The sequence below is a fragment of the Xiphophorus hellerii genome, chromosome 4 (assembly GCF_003331165.1).
Source record: "Xiphophorus hellerii strain 12219 chromosome 4, Xiphophorus_hellerii-4.1, whole genome shotgun sequence".
Lineage (NCBI taxonomy): Eukaryota > Metazoa > Chordata > Actinopteri > Cyprinodontiformes > Poeciliidae > Xiphophorus > Xiphophorus hellerii.
The window spans coordinates 10618853-10637005 of NC_045675.1; the positions used below are offsets into that span (position 1 = coordinate 10618853).

Below are 18153 nucleotides of genomic sequence, written 5' to 3' on the forward strand. Positions count from 1 at the left end.
TATTGGCGATACTATCATGAAATAACCTTGGATTAATTGCCACAATTTCATAGTATCGTGGTATTTACATGCAAATTTCTTTACCCTAACCCTGGTTTTATTTGAAACATTATTCTTCTTTCTACTAAAAATAACAAATTTATCATTTCAGATATAATAATATTGAGTACATATTATTATGCTGATTTCGATACATAACCTGGTAATTTGCTTATTTTTCAGGGAGCCAGTCTGGAGCTTTACACCATTGTGTTCTTTTAGTTTTATCACAATATCTACTTTTCAGGACCACTTCTCAACAATTTATTTCAACCAGAGAAAACCATTCTCTCAAAAACATTTAGGATTTTGTATGCATTTCCTTTGATCGTGTCCACTGTGAAACCCTTTTTATGTTTCAAATCTCAAGGGATATATTGTGTTTTGTTTATTGTTGAGAGAGTTTATAATTGTTGGGGCCCACAACTACATTCAGCTTGATTATTTTGTCTGACTTTGCAAAAACTTTGAACACACTTGAATTAAGTCATTCTACACTTTGTTTTAGCTGCTATGGTAAATACTGTAATCTTGTGAAATCATGTTGTTTTTACAAGGTCATCAAAGCATAAAAATTTCACACAAGCCCGTGCCTAGCGCATAGCCATGCAGTTTACACTTTATGGACTGGCTGGGACTACTGTTGCCTTGCCCCGGGGTTGTATTTGATGTAAACATATGAAAGGCTAGCTACTTAGTTTTTGTAATCAGGTTTAATACACTGCACAAAAAAAAACGTTGCCGAGAAGGGGGGAAAGAGAAAGAGTAGTGTGCTTAAGAGTGAGTGAAAGTGAGGGAGGACAAAATGGGAATAAAAGGAATTGAGCCTGGAAGTAGAACAGGGCCATATACAGGCCTCATGCTGTATACAGTAAACGTGTCTGCTGCGTGTGTCGGTTTGTGCATGCGCATGAGCGTGCACATGTATTGACCTTGTTTAAACAAACAGTCAACCAGCCCCCTGGCTCTCACTGCCCTCCCTGGTGTGCTGGGCAAACAGCAGGGGTGTGTGACTCTTTCTGTCTGCGTGTGTGTGTGCCAATAGATCCCATGGTGCCTCAGTGCCACACCAGGGAAACCACTGCCAGATAAAATGTGACCTTGCGTGACCTTGACCGCTGTATCTCCTGTTTTTACTTCTGTGGCGCACACACACTAACCAGACAGTTACACACACCATCTCCCTGTTTCCCAAACATTGCAGGCCTTTCCATAAAACACAGGTAGTGTGTTTAAATCCACATTTTTAATTTTTACATCCACTTTCCTAAACAAGCGTCAGGACTGTAGTTTACACCAGCATGGGTCTATGTAGCTGCTCACGCAAACGCACCCACACCGCTGCATACACACGGGGAGTCTCGCCATGGCAACAGCGGAGCAACACAGGGAAACAACTTAGTAGAGTCAGGCGGTCGCTGTGAGAAAGTGTCATGTTACGACAGAGGGCTGAGGCTGAGGAAGGTGAGAGGGTAGGACAGGGACAGAGAGGAGAGAGTGACACAAGGAGAAGTAGAAGGAAGAGTACCAATGACAAAAACAGACTGGGAGAATGATACAGTGAAGAGAAACTGTGAAAGAGACGAACACAGATAATGAAAGACAAAATATCTGTTAATCTGAAAATTGTTCAGTGAACAGGTGGTGTTTTACTGTTAATCTTCACCCAATGGCTGTATGCTGTTGTAAGTCTAAAAAGTCCTGGAGAAATTAGAAGTAATTTTAATTTTTTATGTTTGTCTTTTTGATCAAAAGTCAAAATGTTGTTAACTCTGTGTATGAATGTATGCAATGTTGGGACATGTTTTTCAACTTCAGCTTGCTCTCTTTATTACTGCCTCAGTGGAACAGATGAAGGCCAAAAATAAGTGGGGTCTTTATTTAGTAGAAGGTGAGTCTGTAACCATATCCTTCAGTTTTATTTTAAGGGAAAGGGTTTATCCTAAACTCGTTCCACAATCAAATGCTGGAAGTCAGAAGTTAGTTACGTGCCTCAGCGAACTTGGGCCTCGGGGTCTTGTGACTGCCATTAATGTCACTGTGGTTTAATATAACAACTGATTTCTATCAGGCCTGATTTACTCTCAAAGCTTTCAAATTGAGAGGAGGGAAGAAGTTTAAAAGTGCAGCAACCACCCTCCTGAAGTGTTTTACACTCATCCCTATGTTTAGTATGTGGTGGAAGTGTGGTTTAGGAATGTGGTATAACTCAAGAATGTGTGTTTTGTGCATTCATGTAGAAAAGCTTTCATTAACTTGATAATTCTGGAGCTCAATACATTCTTGTTTACATGTCCTTTGAAGTTTGCTTATACCTTTGATTATAAGAGTTATAGTAATATCTATTAGATTTAATTTGTTACATTTCACAGACGGGTAAATGGCTGCTTAGTCAAGTTATTTACCTGGGCTGTGAGCCTACAGCCGGCTGTTTTACAACATTAGCCAAAAGCAGTGATGGTTGCCTCTTTTTTGGTTTCCCCCCAGTAATGGTGCACAGGAACAGGTGGGGGAGGGGTAAAGCTGCCCTAATGTAGGATCTATAGAGCAATCGAAAACTCAATTTTGAAAACTGAATTGATTTTATTTAATACCAAATACCAGCTATTCTGCTTTGAAGCATTTGTTATAAAGCATGTTTGGTATGTAGAATCAAACTAAGCTAGCAAACAATACAAAGCAAAAACACACTTCAGTACATGCAATGCAATAAACTCTTGTTTATATCCCTGTAACAGTTTTGTTTTTACATCTGTCTGTCCACTTCAACAGATCTCAGCTTTCTTTTAATCCTGTCTGGAGCAGATATGACATTGTGAATAAACTTGTCTTCATTTAAAGCCATGCATATACACACCAAAACACATGATACGTAGTATAGACATGCATACATTCAAACACGAGTCAGGACTTTATGTTCTCACTCCAACAATATGCAGATGTGATTATAAAACAGGAATCAACAACTCAAAGGGCTGTTGATTCTTGCAACTTGTTATTTCTTTGAATCCAGATGTTTCATTTTGATGACCTGTGTGCTTCAAATTAGGTTGGTATGTTGATCTTAGGATTTATTACTTTGTCTGACATAGAAGCACACCCTAAATTAAGGAGATCTGCTACTCTGCTTAGTCATTCATGCCGATTGAACACTATGCTATTTTAAAACTCATTTGGAGTATGTTATAAAGGAGTGGCAGCATACCTCAATGCGCCAATGTTTTGCTTCAACAGGTTTAGTTAAGATTCCATTATAAAATTATAGTTTATACGTTTCATGTAATAATTTGTGAAGTTTGGCATTTCTACTATGATTTATTCCTTTCGGTTTATTTACATATTTCTCATTAATAAAAAGATTTGCAGGTTAATCCATTTTTAAGTACCGGTATGCTCTGAACATATTGTTTTTTTATAGTAGGATATAGGCACCCCCATGCTTAAACATTTACTTTTTTAGCACGTCAAACTGTTTTAGAAACTGTTCAGAAAAATGCAGCAAATAAGGAACACGAGCTACTAAATGTTGAAATTATGTTTGTGGTTTGGAACGCCAAACGACTTATTTCTAGCTCACCACCTTTCTGTCCTTTCATGCATCGATCATTTTCCACCCAACACTGACACCAGGGCGTGTGACGCAAACTGGCAGGAGTAAAACGCCAGCAGCCAGCTGTGGTGGGATTGAAGCTTGGCAGTTAAAAGTGGTGAAATAGCAATGAAAGGCCTTCTTCTTCTTCTCTGTTAGTGTCTATAAGCTACCCAGCATCTGACTGGGGGTGTGGTCACTTCAGAGCAATCCGGTGTGAGCGTGAATGAGGGGGGATGCCATCCTGCTGTCACAGAGTCTTCCAAGTACAACATTACAACAGTGGTGGGATTGTGTGCCTTGTGTGTTTGTTCTGTCCTTCTGTAGAAGAAAGGTCCTGTTCTTCTTTCTATTTTCCTTTAGTTTTTTACCCAACATGCAACGACTTTGCTCCATAAAAGATTTTATTCTCTGGAAAGCATCTAAAGCAGCTGCAGTCGGGGACAACTTGAGAGAGGAAAACTGCTGCTTGGTGCTCATTTTCCAACCATGTTGGCTAAAGTGAACCATTGGAAATCTTGATGACATTCTCACTGGCATCTTTGGTACCATACAAAGAAAAAAAAATCTTTTAAGTCAGACCTCACAGAATGAATTGAGGACCGTGTTTTTTTTCTATTAGATGACTTGATGAAGTACAACTTATTTTATATGTTATAGAGGTTCCCTTTCTCATTAAAAGAGTCAGACATCCATTCATTCAGACATCCATCCAGTCTCAGATGAGTCTTCTGCTCATCTGAGACTGGGTCGTGAGAGTAAGAGACGTCCCAAGGTGTTCCCTAGTCAGATGGGACACACAGTCCTTCCTGTGAGTTTTGCGCCTTTCCCAGGGTCTTCTCTGTGTGGAAATAGAAATTCCTTCTTGTTAGAAATGTTATAGCTCAAAAGTATCGTGCTGTCATGATGCTACTATTGCAAAGTACCACATCAAGTATTATAGCTTTTGATTCCCTAAAGCCATGTTTCTTGAACCTCAAGTAATACTTTGACCACCTTGAGTAGGAATTATTGATTTTGATAACTGATAGAAGCAGATTAGCTATAAGGTAGAGCTAATAAACCAGAACAGAACAGAAAGTCAAGCATATTAATCTTTGCTTCAAACACAGTTTCCATAGGAAGGAGGCTACAGCACAGTGGCCTCACTCCAATCCACAGTTGCATGAACACAGACTTGACTGGATCTTCAGCCAACTTGTTCTACCACCATAGCCACTGCCACCCATGCCTCAAACACAATACTCAAAAGGAAAGGGAAGTCGAGTATACAGACTGAGCTACTCATGCTGCTTTTTGTTTAGCTGTGAAGTCAACATAGGGACATCATTCTCAAAGTATCCTGGTTTTCCGACTTTATGTGCAAGTTGGAAAACCAGTGTGATTTGCTTTCTATTGTTGTACTAAGTGACCAGATTAATTACTATTAGCAATACAAAGTGATAACAATGTAACATTCTAAATTGTATTAATTTAGCACAGATGGACCATAAATATTTGTGTATGTGAAAATATTTTTAATGAAATACCAACTACCAGATATGCACTCAAATTGTTTGTTGTGGCAACTATTCCTATGTTTTAAATACACAAAGGACATACTGTTTTTTGAGTTTGTTGGAACTCAAAAAGTTCCAACAAACTCATCAGCTATTGTTCAAGTTTCTTTCCTTGTGGAATTCAAACTTCAAGGTTCCTTGCTTTTTATTTTTACAACGTAAAGATTTTACTTCAAATTGGCAGTTTAAATAAATATCATGACATATTTCTTTTTAGAAGCTATGTTATTGTAGTTTTAAAACATCGTGGCAGTGTGTTGGTACCTTGGAAATATGTTATTTAGGAAGGGGGTTCTTTCTATAAAAGGTTTGAGAACTTTTGTCCTAAAGTAGAGATATGTACAACATATGTGTATTCTTTCACATCTTTCGTGACGTCAAGTCCAAGGACTCACGTCTGTGTATTTTCTTTCTCTACCTCTGTCTGTTGTCGTTTAGCTCACTGGCTACAATGACAAGCCTGTGAATCTGCAGATGTTTATAGGAACCGCAGACGACCGCTACTTGAGGCCACATGCCTTTTACCAGGTGCATCGGATCACCGGGAAGACTGTAGCAACGGCCAGCCAAGAAATCCTGCTTTCCAGCACCAAAGTTCTTGAAATCCCTCTGCTTCCTGAAAACGGCATGTCAGCCAGGTACATGTCGGAAGTAAAAGTTGCATTATAAGGCTACATGGGCTTACCTCCCTGGAGAAAGGGCTAACCAAGGAAAAATAAACACCCATTTGGTTATAAATGTATGCAATGTCTTCCAAAGTATATTTTATAGATTTTCTTAATTTACACTAACGTAAGGGTTGGTTACACAAGGAAATTTACAGGATTTCCTGTGGAGCATAGAAATAATTTTTATTTATATAACTATGACCTGTTACAGCTAAATAATTATACTTTTTCTAGGATCTGGTTCCATTTACAGTGTGATTCATAGTATTTTTCATGGTATAGGATTTCTTATTTATAACTGTAATAAATTACCCTCGCAGGCAGTTTTAGATGCCAATCTCCTACTGGGTTTGCGGGCTATTTTATCACCCAAAGGCTTTTACGAGAACTAACTAAATATGCCTGAGATGCTTAACATCCTGATGGTGCTGTGCAGGGCCAACTGTTTCCCCCCCTCCTTTCCTTGCAGTATTGACTGTGCTGGCATACTGAAGCTGCGGAACTCGGACATCGAGCTGCGGAAGGGGGAGACGGATATAGGACGAAAAAACACACGGGTCCGCGTGGTTTTCCGAGTGCACATCCCTCAACCCAACGGGAAAGTGTTGTCCCTGCAAGCTGCCTCTATTCCTGTGGAGTGCTGTGAGTGTCCACTTTCTGTTATATTCAAACACACAACAATATTTATTTAGAAATTGTCTTGATTTAGAATGTCTAATACGAGACATTTTAGCCAATGGAAACTTAAATGTCATGTTCATTCAATCCATATTTAATTAAGATACTAAAGTTAAAAGCAGATACTTACTGGCACCATAAAAATAATCTATTTTTCCCACTGATTGTCAGACTAAAGGTTTCTTGTTTTTAGGTCAGCTAGGATTTCTTAAACCATTAATATTTACTAAATGCCAGAATGAAGCATTGTTTTGCCTTCTTCACATTCAGAAATATACAGAACACCACGCCTTAAAACAATAATGTTTGATCTGAGTCATACAGTTTAAAAGGCACATTTTACTAAATAATGAGGTAATGTATGTAATCTCTAAAATATTCTATTTCTCTCTGATCTGGCATTTAACAAATAGAAATAACTGTAGTAGTCCTTTCTGCCCTAGACTAAAATAGAAAACATTGAGTTTTATTTGATATCAGACAGTGAAAAAGAACAGTTATTTGTCATTTTTAACACAGTGTATGTAAACATCTGTTTTCACCGACATAGAAATTATAATGTGAAATTTCATCAGCTATTGTTCAACTTTCTGGATCTCTCCCAGCCCAGCGTTCAGCTCAGGAGCTGCCGCAGGTTGAGAAGTCCAGCCTCACCAGCTGTCTGGTCAGTGGGGGTGAGGAGATGGTGATCACTGGTTCCAACTTCTTCCCAGAGTCCAAGGTTATCTTCCTGGAGAAAGGCCCTGGTAAGAAGAGCCTGTGCAATATCTTTGGATACAGTGTAGTTCCAAGATGGATGGTCATGCTGAATTTTATGTTAGGAAATATTAGGTGCATACTGACCTTCACTAAATGCCTTAAATAAAATGTACGTTAGATAATGTTTGGTATTTTAAGACTGAAAAGTATTAATGGAAACGTTACCCCTGACTTGTTTTTGGCTCTTCATGTCTGACAGTTCGTGACTTGCTTAACAGATGAATAAAATTGTGTCTTTGATGTCACATTTTAATTTAAATAGTGCAGTGGTTTGTAATAATCAGTGTGCCTGGGGCTCTTCTGTGTGGAGTTCCCATGTTTTTTCCCTAAGCCTGCATGGGATTTTTTGTGGACGCTCCTTTTTCCTTAAGCAGTCAGGACATTTGAGGAAACAGAAAACAGGATGTACCAGATCAGAAATGAGCTATTACCTATTACAGTTAATTGACTATTGATGTGGGGTTTTTTTATCTGGTTGTTTGTTAGATTACCTAGAACAAAAATACAAAGGAGGGTTCATTAATTCCAAAAGTGTTTAAAATGTGGTCAGTAAGATTTGTGTTTTTCTCCTTAGTTTATAGAGGAAATATTTATAAATGTATATCAACTCTATTTTAAATGTTAGTGACATTTACACAGCACCTGTATGGGTACTTTAGTCATTTGTTATCCTTAAAAGCTGATTTTATCTGTTAACAAATACCCTAAGCTGAAGATTAGCTTAAATTCCTTGTAGTATTTAAAGATATTTTCTTTACCCATTCTTCTTTAAAAAAGGACGTGGAAGAGTTGGGTGGAAATTTTAAATGGATGACATTTGTTTAACCAGTCCCTACCTGCCCAAGGTACTTTTGTGAGACAAAGCAACAGATTCAAGTTTGCACATGGCAACAAGCTGAGTGGTGTTGCCTTTGTGAGCGAGTGCTGTACTTTAAAATCGTCTATTTAAAAGATCTGCCCTGAGGAATGTATTCAGGCCCTTTTCAGGAGGAGCAAGTGAAGCATGGCAGGCTAGAGTAGTGAGTGGAAACCTCTGAGCGGCGCTTCTTGGTTTGGCAGTAACTTGGGCCCCATATTGCATGAACTCATTGGACTGTGAAAGAGACAGGAAAATGTGAAAGTGGATGGAAATGTGATGTTGATTAGCACTGTGCAAATGGTTGTGCTCATTACCTTCTCTGCAGAAAGACACTGATTACCTTTGGTAAGAGAAGAAAAGAAAACAAAACTGACAGACTTTTTTCTCTACCAGCTTTGATAATGCAATGAAACCACATTAACAAAAAAAATCCAGTGATGATGGAGTGACATTAATTACTTCTTCTTAAATGCAGCACATAAACCCTCAAGTTAGATTTTAGTAAAGCAAATAGCTAGAGGTTTTTTTGTCAACAATTGTACGTCTACAGTGAAAAACAACTGGATATAGTATAGGATTTTGTAATGCATTTCACAAAATTACAACGTTTTTAAAACAATCACACAAATAAAACCCCACATAGTGACCATCCCGGTCACAATAGGTTATAAGAACTCATAATAAATGGCAAAAATAATTGTTGACAACAAGGATCAATGAGTTTTTGTGTGATTTGTTGGCTTTTAAATGAATGCTTATGCTGGATTAGCAGGCTTTGACTGATTCTGAATCTGTTTCATCTACTCTGATTAACTTTTTCTCCTGATGAACAATGCAAATTGAGGGCAATAAAGCAAATAGCACACAATAAAGAGTGTTCTGTTTGCAAGTTATTCAGCGATTTGCATATTTTTGAGCCAGAATGTGACTCTGGCTATCCACCAGCAATGATGGATGCTAACATAAATGTCAAGACTGAGGCAAATGGTGACAATGACAATGACGCAAGTATTGAATGCTATATTTACTAGGCAGATTCACTGCCAGTTGTCTAAAGGTGGTATAGTGCGATCTTTCTTGTATAGCTGAGTGAATCTGAAGTAAAACATGCTTTAACCATTTACTAGTCATAGCAGGTTTTTCAATCTTAACCCTTGAGTTTTTTTCTATCTGTAATTCATACTTCAATATTGTTGTTTGGGGGGATTAGAAAAAAGATGATTTAGTTTAAGGTTTTTCAAAGAAGTAATCAGACAGTGAAAAAGAATAAATCACATGGGAAAGGAAGATATGTGGTATTAGTATGAGGATTTAATGCTTGAGGGCCCAAATATAAACTGCCCCAACATTCATCCTTCTTTCTAGGGTGGATGAAAGAATTTCATTTAATTTTAACATTACTTAAAATGTTAGTCTTGAAAAAGATTACCATGCGAGTTACTTGACTTTGTGAAACTCTGAAATTAAAGTAAGTTCATAATTGGTATAGGTCTTTGACTTTTACAAGGATGGCTGTTTACAAAGAGTCTGACTTTAAAGGTTGACGGTGACTACCTTAAAGAGTGACTAATGCAGCAAGGGTGCTGGTCCTGTCTCATTATAAAACCTCTGCTATTATATATTTTACAACTATGTTTTCTCTAAGATTTGTTTGGATTTTTAGCACAATGGGGAGTACATTCTTTTCCCCAGAGAAATTGTAAGAACAGGGTGGTTCGACGATCCAGGTCATTGTTTTACTGTGGTATGAGGCTCCTGTTGGTGCTTGTTGTCTGACAGAACATGTGGGGCCCTTGCTGCTGCCTGTTGAATGTCAACAAGCTGTGGAGTAATAATGCATTGCTGTCAACTGTCAAGGTCATTGCTCACAGAAAGAAAAAAAAAAAAAAAACTGTCAACAAATTAAGATATAAGTTCTCAAACGAAATGATGTGTTTGAGGTTAGAACTACCTAAAGTGAGGAGATCACTACATCCAGGTTTAATTTTCAGGTAACATCAGAGCATCAGCTTAAATTTTGGAATTAGTGGTTCTTGTAGCTAGCTTAATGGCTTAAATACAACAGGCTTGCAGTTTGGGTGTGCATTGTTTAATCTACATTTAAACTAGGCGTCTCTGCAGAAATGTTGCAGATGCCTCACGGTGGTATTTGGGGGAATCCTTTTGGTTTTGTGGAACAGGCCATGCAGGTGCAGAATATGCATGGTGCAACCATGAAAAAAAGGGAAGCATCTGCAAGTTTATTTACTTCAGCTTAGAGACCAATCCGTCCTATTGCTGTCGAACTTTTTATTCCTCTCAAGGCTGCAATGACGGATTTCACACAGGAATCCTGTTAGTGTTTTCATCCCAGATGTTTCTCCAAATAATAATGTCCCTCAGAGGAAACCTTGCGTTTTTAAAGCACTTTTTATAAATATTCCATTGCTGACAACATTAAGTTAAACAGGCACAGCAAACAGTGGAATTTCTTTTGCCATTTGATTCGTATTAAATAGCTATTAAAGTTTCTCTCACTTACACGGTAAAAGACAGAAAAAATTAGAAGTTGTTTCTATTGTCTGTAATCAAATCGGAATATTTTTTCCAAAGAAACTGTTTAAAGTTAATAAAACTGTGATTTAACTTATTTTGACTGTATGGTGAAGGATTTTTAATTTTTCTGTTTTGTTGTTTATTTTAGATGGACGACCACAATGGGAAGTTGAAGCAAAAATAATTCGTGAGAAAACCCAAGGTGTAAGTATTTTTTCTTTACTTCTATGAATGTACATTGGGTTTCTTCAATCTGATGTTTTTTCTGATTTTACTATTAATATTATAAGTTGTTCAATAAGGAAGGTAAAAAATGGGATCATATGTACACAGTAATTATCTTTTTATTCAAACATAATTTCTACATGTCTTTGTAGATTTGATTTGTTTTTCCATTTTTACTGTACAGATTGTTTAATTACTTGTATTATATGTAAGTGCCAGAGAAAATTTATGGCATTTTTTTGTTTTTTACATTAACTGAGAATCTGCATCTTAATGTATGGGTCAGTACTTTAGTGGAACAGCCCAGTACCATATATGTACAGTACAGACCAAAAGTTTGGACACACTTTCTCATTGAATTCAATGAGAAAGTGTGTCCAAACTTTTGGTCTGTACTGTATGTTGAGATGTATACCGTGTTTCATGACTATAAAAATAAGTCATCAACTTGTTGTGTTTTTTGTACATCTCTTTTAGTCATGCATTGTCGTGGAAATCCCTCCATACCACAGTAAGACTGTGACTTCAGCTGTACAGGTGCAGTTTTATGTCTGCAATGGAAAACGGAAAAGGAGCCAATCACAACGCTTCACCTACCTTTCAGGTTGGTTTGGAGGAAGTAGACATGATTGAAATGAATTCGAATCTCGAAAGATTATGAAAATGATGAGCAAGCTGTTTGTAGGTGTTTGCGTTCTGTATCCGGCTGTACAGAAACTTCCAGGTTAATTTCAAAATGCGTGACTCAGAGCAGCGATAACATCATTGCCATGTTGCATACTTCTCCACATGGGTTTGTGAACCTCCTTTTTGCTTTGTATCGCCAACTAAAATACAAGTATAACTCAATAAAAAATTCAATTAAAAAAGTTAGTTTATCTGATCATGCACACAAAATGATTTATGTTATGCATCTATTTCTGTAGATTTTGATGATTGAGTTGATAAAAATCCAAAATACCAAGAAGAAAGAGTTTAAAAAAAAAATACAGATATGGGGGCCTTCTTCCAAAATAGATGGGGGTTCCTTCTGCATAAATTACTGCATCAGTGTAGTGGGGCATAGAGGGAATCAGCTTGTGGCAAGGCTGAGTTCAAGAATGGGAGCCATTACTTAGTCTTGACAATAACCCAAATGTGCTGTGAGTTTCCTGGTCAAATAAGCCCAGAGCCTCCACAGTCATTGAGCCAGATATTGGTATTTTATCCAGTGGATGTTCCAAATTCTGCTGGTTAAGGAAATCCACATCGGCATAAACACTGTCAGCAGAAGGAAGCACAAATTGCACTAAAATGTCCCGGTTGACGGCTGCTGTGAATTTACCCTACTTGTGTTTGATCATCTGTTGGACAACTCTCAACTCAGCAGTTTTCACCATAATTGGGCATGCCATAATGTATTGTATCATTTGTGTGTTTTAAAAATACTTTTTTCTTCTTTTTTTATGAAGTCATATTCTAAGTTTCAAAAAAGTAGATTTAGATCATATTAATCAAAATTAACAAACATGACATTCCATGTGTAGCGAATCTATGTAATATCAATGTTTTGCTTTTTGAATTCAATGAACTAAATTCTCTTTTTGATGATTTTTTAATTTATTAAGATGCACCTGTATTGTTGTGGTTTAGATGGGAACCCTCCACTAACAATAAGTTTAACACCTGACAACTGTTTATTTTCTGACACTCACAGTGGCATCTTGTTTTTGTTTCACATGCACCGCTGCATTTTGTTTTTGTTATCCAGGAATACTCCACTACACACAGAAAGTCTGTTGTGATCATTTTGCAAAGTAGGCTCAGCTTTGGGTACTTTGATGTGTGATTGAGCATCACTGATAATTTCACTGAAGCCAAACGAGTTCGTTCTTTTCTTTAATGTTGTTATTGTTTTTTTTCCTGTTATAACCAGTCAAACTGAAAACACTGTTGGCGGATTATATTGACATGTGAGCATTTTGTGCAACACATCCAAACCCTGACTTTTACCGCAACAGTGTGTGTATTGTGTGTGTGCATGTTTCGGTGTATGTGTACAAGCGGCCTTGCCCATCCACCCACCCAGCCTTTCTTTTTGCAAGCACGCCCACTCGTCACAGGCAGTTCCTGTTTTCCCCGCTGACAGATCAGTGCAGCCAATCAGAACATTGTAGATTAACGCTGCTCTGTCAGTCAAGCTGGGTCGCTTACACCGCCGGTGTCACCACGGACACCGCCTGCTTTATTGTGGCAGGAGAAAAAGAGAAAAAGAAAGTCAGCCAATCAGTGGTGTTTCATGTTTCATCATGGGTTCCACTACCAAGAGCCTGTTGCAAATAATGTCTATTTTTTAAGAAAATTGACCAAGAAAAAATCTAATATTTTTGCAAACAACCTATGTGTTTGTTTTGATTTTAATTGTTGCTTTGAGTTAAACTATGAATAGCCATACTTAAATTCAAAGTATCGCTCTTTTGCATTCTAATATCCCCAAGCCCTGTTTTCAGATTAAATAAATTGTGTTTAGCCTGACTGCGCCTCTTGTTTTCCTCGGTTCCTAAGGTCTGTCAGGGTGAGAAGAGGGCCCAGTCAGTGCACTCATTTGTTCGTTTCAGTGTGATCTTGGCTGGGGGGCATTCAGTTCCTCATCCCACACATTTCACATGATGGCAACCAGACTGACTACATATGCTCTCTTCTGATTCAGAGCTGGATAAAAATAAAACTTGTGGTCACAAGGCACCAGATTGGGAAATAGGTTACCGATTGGCATAGCAGTGCTCTAAGCTGTCACAGTAAAGAGGAATGCCCCATTTACAATGAAAATGTCAGTCTGTTCTTTCACCGGCTGTTTTAATCTGGAATGAGACCTATTTTGCTGTCACATATTTCAGAGACTCTCCTCACTGCATTGAGGTCCTTTTTTTAGGTTTTACTGCAGAGTTTTTCTATAATAAAATTGGAGTAAGGCAATCAGTGGAGGATGAAAGTCTCCCTTTCGTGTTGACTAAAATCAAAGAACTTGAAAGATTCATAGGTCATATTTCCTTATTTTATTCTTACAACATTGAAAGTATTTCACTTGCGGGTGTCTGTAATACTCTTGAAGTCTTGCACATGCAGACACTTCCTTTAAGAAATGACTTATTTGTACATTTGTTTGCTTCTCTGTTGGTTTTGTTCTATAATAAATATTCTTTTTTCATGTTTTTACATAAATTGCACATTTACTGTACTGTATATGTTCAGATTTTTTGGTCAGTGTTTTTGTTTCTTATTCCCTGACCAAAAATTTGTAATATTGTGCACAGGACTGTGAAATAATATTGAAGACTTCAGAGTCTACTTTGAACACTCCACACAGCCATGCACGCATTGAAGTTGTGCATCCTGCTCTTTTTGACACCACAGCCTCTCACATTGTCCTCCAGCTCACCCATGTTCTGAAGAAACTGCCTTTGTTTAAACATAAACTAGGAATGGATAGAGTGAATGCATACAATCCAATAAAAATACACTGTATGGTATGAATGATGTAAATGCAACTTTTTTTCCCTCCCTTTTAGTGATGGTGAAACAGGAACACAGAGACGAGCTGGACCTCACTGCCGTTCCTCCCATTTCCATGCCCTTGGCACATGCTCCCAGTCTGGTGCACCCTCAGCTGCCTTCTCCTGATCAGGGCCACCCATCGGACAACCTTATGTCCAGCTCTCTTCACAGCCTGGCCACGGGCTCCGGACCTGGCCTGCTACCTCTGCCGGGCCCCTGTTCCTCCCTGAGCTCCCCGCCTTTCCAGCACCTGCCTCACCTCCAGGGTCACAGTTTGCACCACCCCCCTGCAGACTGCCACATGACGTTCCACCAAGGCTCTGCTCCCGCTCCTCCCCGGCCCACCTACCAGCCTTTGCAGCACAGTCCGAGTCACAACCTGTCCTTCAATGGCCAGCCCAGCCTTTCTTCTCAGAGCTACGAGAGGATGCCCTTTCAGCAGAGCCCCACTGCGGCGTCACACCCAATAGGCCTGGGAATAGTTTACTCATCCAGTTGCTCCTCACCGTCTGCCCTTTCATCCTCACCCACCAACCCCATTGTTGGATCCCCTCAGAACCATCAGCCTATGCTGTCCCCCTCATCCCCACACCTCCACACACTCGGAGGCTTCCACTGCTCTCCGAATCCTAGCCAGGTTCCGTCTCAGGGAGGCCACCCCCTAAGTGGGCAGCACTCCTCGCAGCTGCAGAGAGGTCTGGGATACCACCCAGTAAGCCAAAGGTCAGCTTCTTGTCCCACACCGTCCACTGCCCCCCAACAACGGATGATCCCCTCTCCTCATTCTGGACCTTCTTCTCCTCAAGTCCACCCTTTGCCCTACCAGTCTCCCCCTTCATCCTCCCCCACTTCAGCTGGGAGTCCTCTGGGGCCCCTGCAGCAGCATTCAGGACAGCCGTCTCCACAGGCCACGAGTCCAGTCATGACCAGCCTGTCCCCTGCAGCTGTGGGGCCACTGGTTCATCCGCTAAGTCCTCAGGGGCCATTTCCCTCTGAAGGGGAGAGGCTGAATATTAAGCAAGAACCGGAGGAGAGGGAGCCCACCTTCCGCTCCATCGGCCTACAGGATATCACTCTGGATGACGGTAAGAGAAATGGTTTCTGAAAAAAAAAAGTTTTTACTCTGCCAAAATTAAACACCTTCACACACTGAGTTATTGTTAAAATTTCAAACATAAAGGCAGCTTTACATTATATCCACCACATTCACACACAAACTCTTAAGGCATTGGTACAAATTTTAAGACAGTCAATATTTTCTCTTTATTTAGATAATTTTAAGTTTTAGACGTCAGAGCCACTTTACATGCAAACACCATAACAAAATGTAATTTGACCAACCAAGTTTAAAAGGGCAGTGTTATGTAAAATAAACTTTTTTTGAACTTTACATCATGTTATGTTATTCCTTCATCAGAAACATACCTGGAGTGTTAAATGCTCGGGCATCGACTTATTTTGGGGGTGGGGGGTGGGAAATGAATCTACGTAGTTGAACGTCATCAACAACATTAGTAGCCTACAGGGTACTTGTTAACAAGCTTAAGGTGCTGTATTGGTATTAGCTAGTCAATATTTAGCTAATATTAGCTGTATGGAACAGCATTACTCAACTTAGTCGGTTAGTTTGGGAGGAAAACTGTAACAAGTTCTTTGCATTTTGCTGGTTTTCTGCCATGACTCTAACAAACACCTGCGCAGCTCTGCACAGCAACAGCAGGTCTCCGTCGCTCCCGCACAGGTGTAAACCCAGCGCGAGCGTCTCAGCGATCATGTTGTGTTTAAAGGCGGCTCGGAAAAACGGTACGACGTGTTATCAACGGATTAAACAGTTTTAACTGCTGAAAAATAAAGTGACGGAGGACACAGATATGGGAAGTGCAGAAGCCCTTATTGTATCAAATCGATATAGGAATAACAGAGAGTTGGCCACTTTAAGGTAAAAACAACAAACAGCTTCCAGTCCAAAGGGGGCACGGCTGAATCTGTGGGCGGGCAATGCCCCCCAATGCCCGCCCATGCCGCCGGGCCTGGTTGTGATGACGTACTGAAGGCAAAATGTTGCAAAGAGCAAGAGCTTCTTAAAAACAGAGGTCCAGTTTCAAGGTATTAAATTGCAGAATCTAATTTCTTTTAACTCATGATTGATATTTGCAGCATTTTATATCAATTGAAGTTAACATAGTTACTTGATTGTTCTATAAAATGGCACTATGTGCCTGTAGTACACATGGTACTGCCTCTTTAACACGATATGTTGCATGTCCAAATTTAATATAAGTATATCATTTTCTTTATGTGTAAGCTTCAACTTGTTGGCATGTGAATCAGTTACTATCGTTGTGTAAAATTATTGAATGGAAGGTGATTGGGCTCCTGTGGGTGTAGAAAAATCCCAAATATTCTTGGCACCACTATCTAGAATATGCATCTAGAGGTTTTATTGATTGTTCTTGCACTTTTTCTAGATTAACCCTAGAAAAAGTGAGTTAATCCAGTGTTTTACGAACTGCACTGTCATGAACTTTAACATAAGTTCATGATGAGGCCTGTGGGAAATAAATGTAGCTCTTGAGTGTTTTACACAGACCTCAGGGTAATCTTTCTTCCTGAAGATCAGTTACAGAACTGATATTTACCTCTTATACATAATCTATGGCTGTAGGCAGATGGTCAAGATTATTTTATAATCCTCTCCATCACTTCCCCCTTAGCATCTAGCAGAGGTTTTAGTAATACTTATCCCAGTTGTTAATCCGTATTTGCCACTTTGGATTGCATTGGGAAACATATTACAACTCTTGAACAAGTTCGGTTTTAGTCACCAAATTTTGGGCCAGGTTAAGAAACAGATGATTTTTCTGTTCAAACAACCAAAACACTTTGTATCACAATGTTATGTAGCTACTTACTGTCAAAAAGAGCAAGAGTTAGAGGTCACTGTTACAACAACAAAAACTCTTTCATAGCTAATTTAAGACTCAACCATTGGTCCAGCTTTTCACTTTGTCTTTCTGTCTCTGTTTTTAACTAATTCTGTTTGCTCTGCATAAACCTTTGGTTTGGCATTAGTTATTTTAAGCTCTGCCATCTGTGACAAACCATAATGTCTGTCTGAAGCAAGGGACCGCCAAGGGATTAGGTTTACTGTTCAATATGCGATACGTTGGATAAACATGGATCTGGTGTAAAACAATACAGAGAATCAGTTGTTGTGATTTCAGGGGACTGAAACCTTGATGTCTGATAGCAGTGATAACATTTGGACTGACGTTGCAGAGCATAGTTGTATTTCAAGCTTCATTACTGAGGGGCCTGTCACCTGGTATTGGGTATCATAGACACAAAGAGGAGGGATAACTGTAGTATTACATTAAATGGCTAATTGACATATGCCAGGATTTTGTATCTCTGGCAGCAATTTGATAATTAGTTACACTTTAAAACTTTGTTGGCTTCTTGGTTCCAGTGAAGGGAAGTGCATTGCATTATTTCTTGATACCTGCAAATATTGCAGTATTTACGTCATGTGAATGATCATGTTTATGTGCATGTGACTCCCATTTAGAACCCTAATTAGAATAGAACTTGGTGTTTCAAACGAGAAAAGTTGATTCAAAATGCTTTAAATATCAGCTTATGGTGTATTTTAATAAGAGTCTAGAAGATTAAACCTTAGTTAGTACCCTGGTGAGGCTTTGCAGTAGA

The 18153-nt window shown here is 39.0% G+C and overlaps 1 protein-coding gene across 2 annotated transcripts in view; it reads left to right on the forward strand.

The window, feature by feature from the left end:
• Nucleotides 1-18153, forward strand: part of nfatc3a (nuclear factor of activated T cells 3a) — a 65617-nt gene that overhangs the window by 35539 nt on the left and 11925 nt on the right. For both annotated transcript variants that reach the window (XM_032560462.1, XM_032560463.1), the window contains exons 4-9: nt 5626-5825; nt 6325-6497; nt 7139-7279; nt 10835-10890; nt 11389-11515; nt 14460-15530. In XM_032560462.1, the coding sequence (XP_032416353.1) occupies nt 5626-5825; nt 6325-6497; nt 7139-7279; nt 10835-10890; nt 11389-11515; nt 14460-15530 (1768 nt within the window). The remainder of the gene's footprint in view (nt 1-5625; nt 5826-6324; nt 6498-7138; nt 7280-10834; nt 10891-11388; nt 11516-14459; nt 15531-18153) is intronic.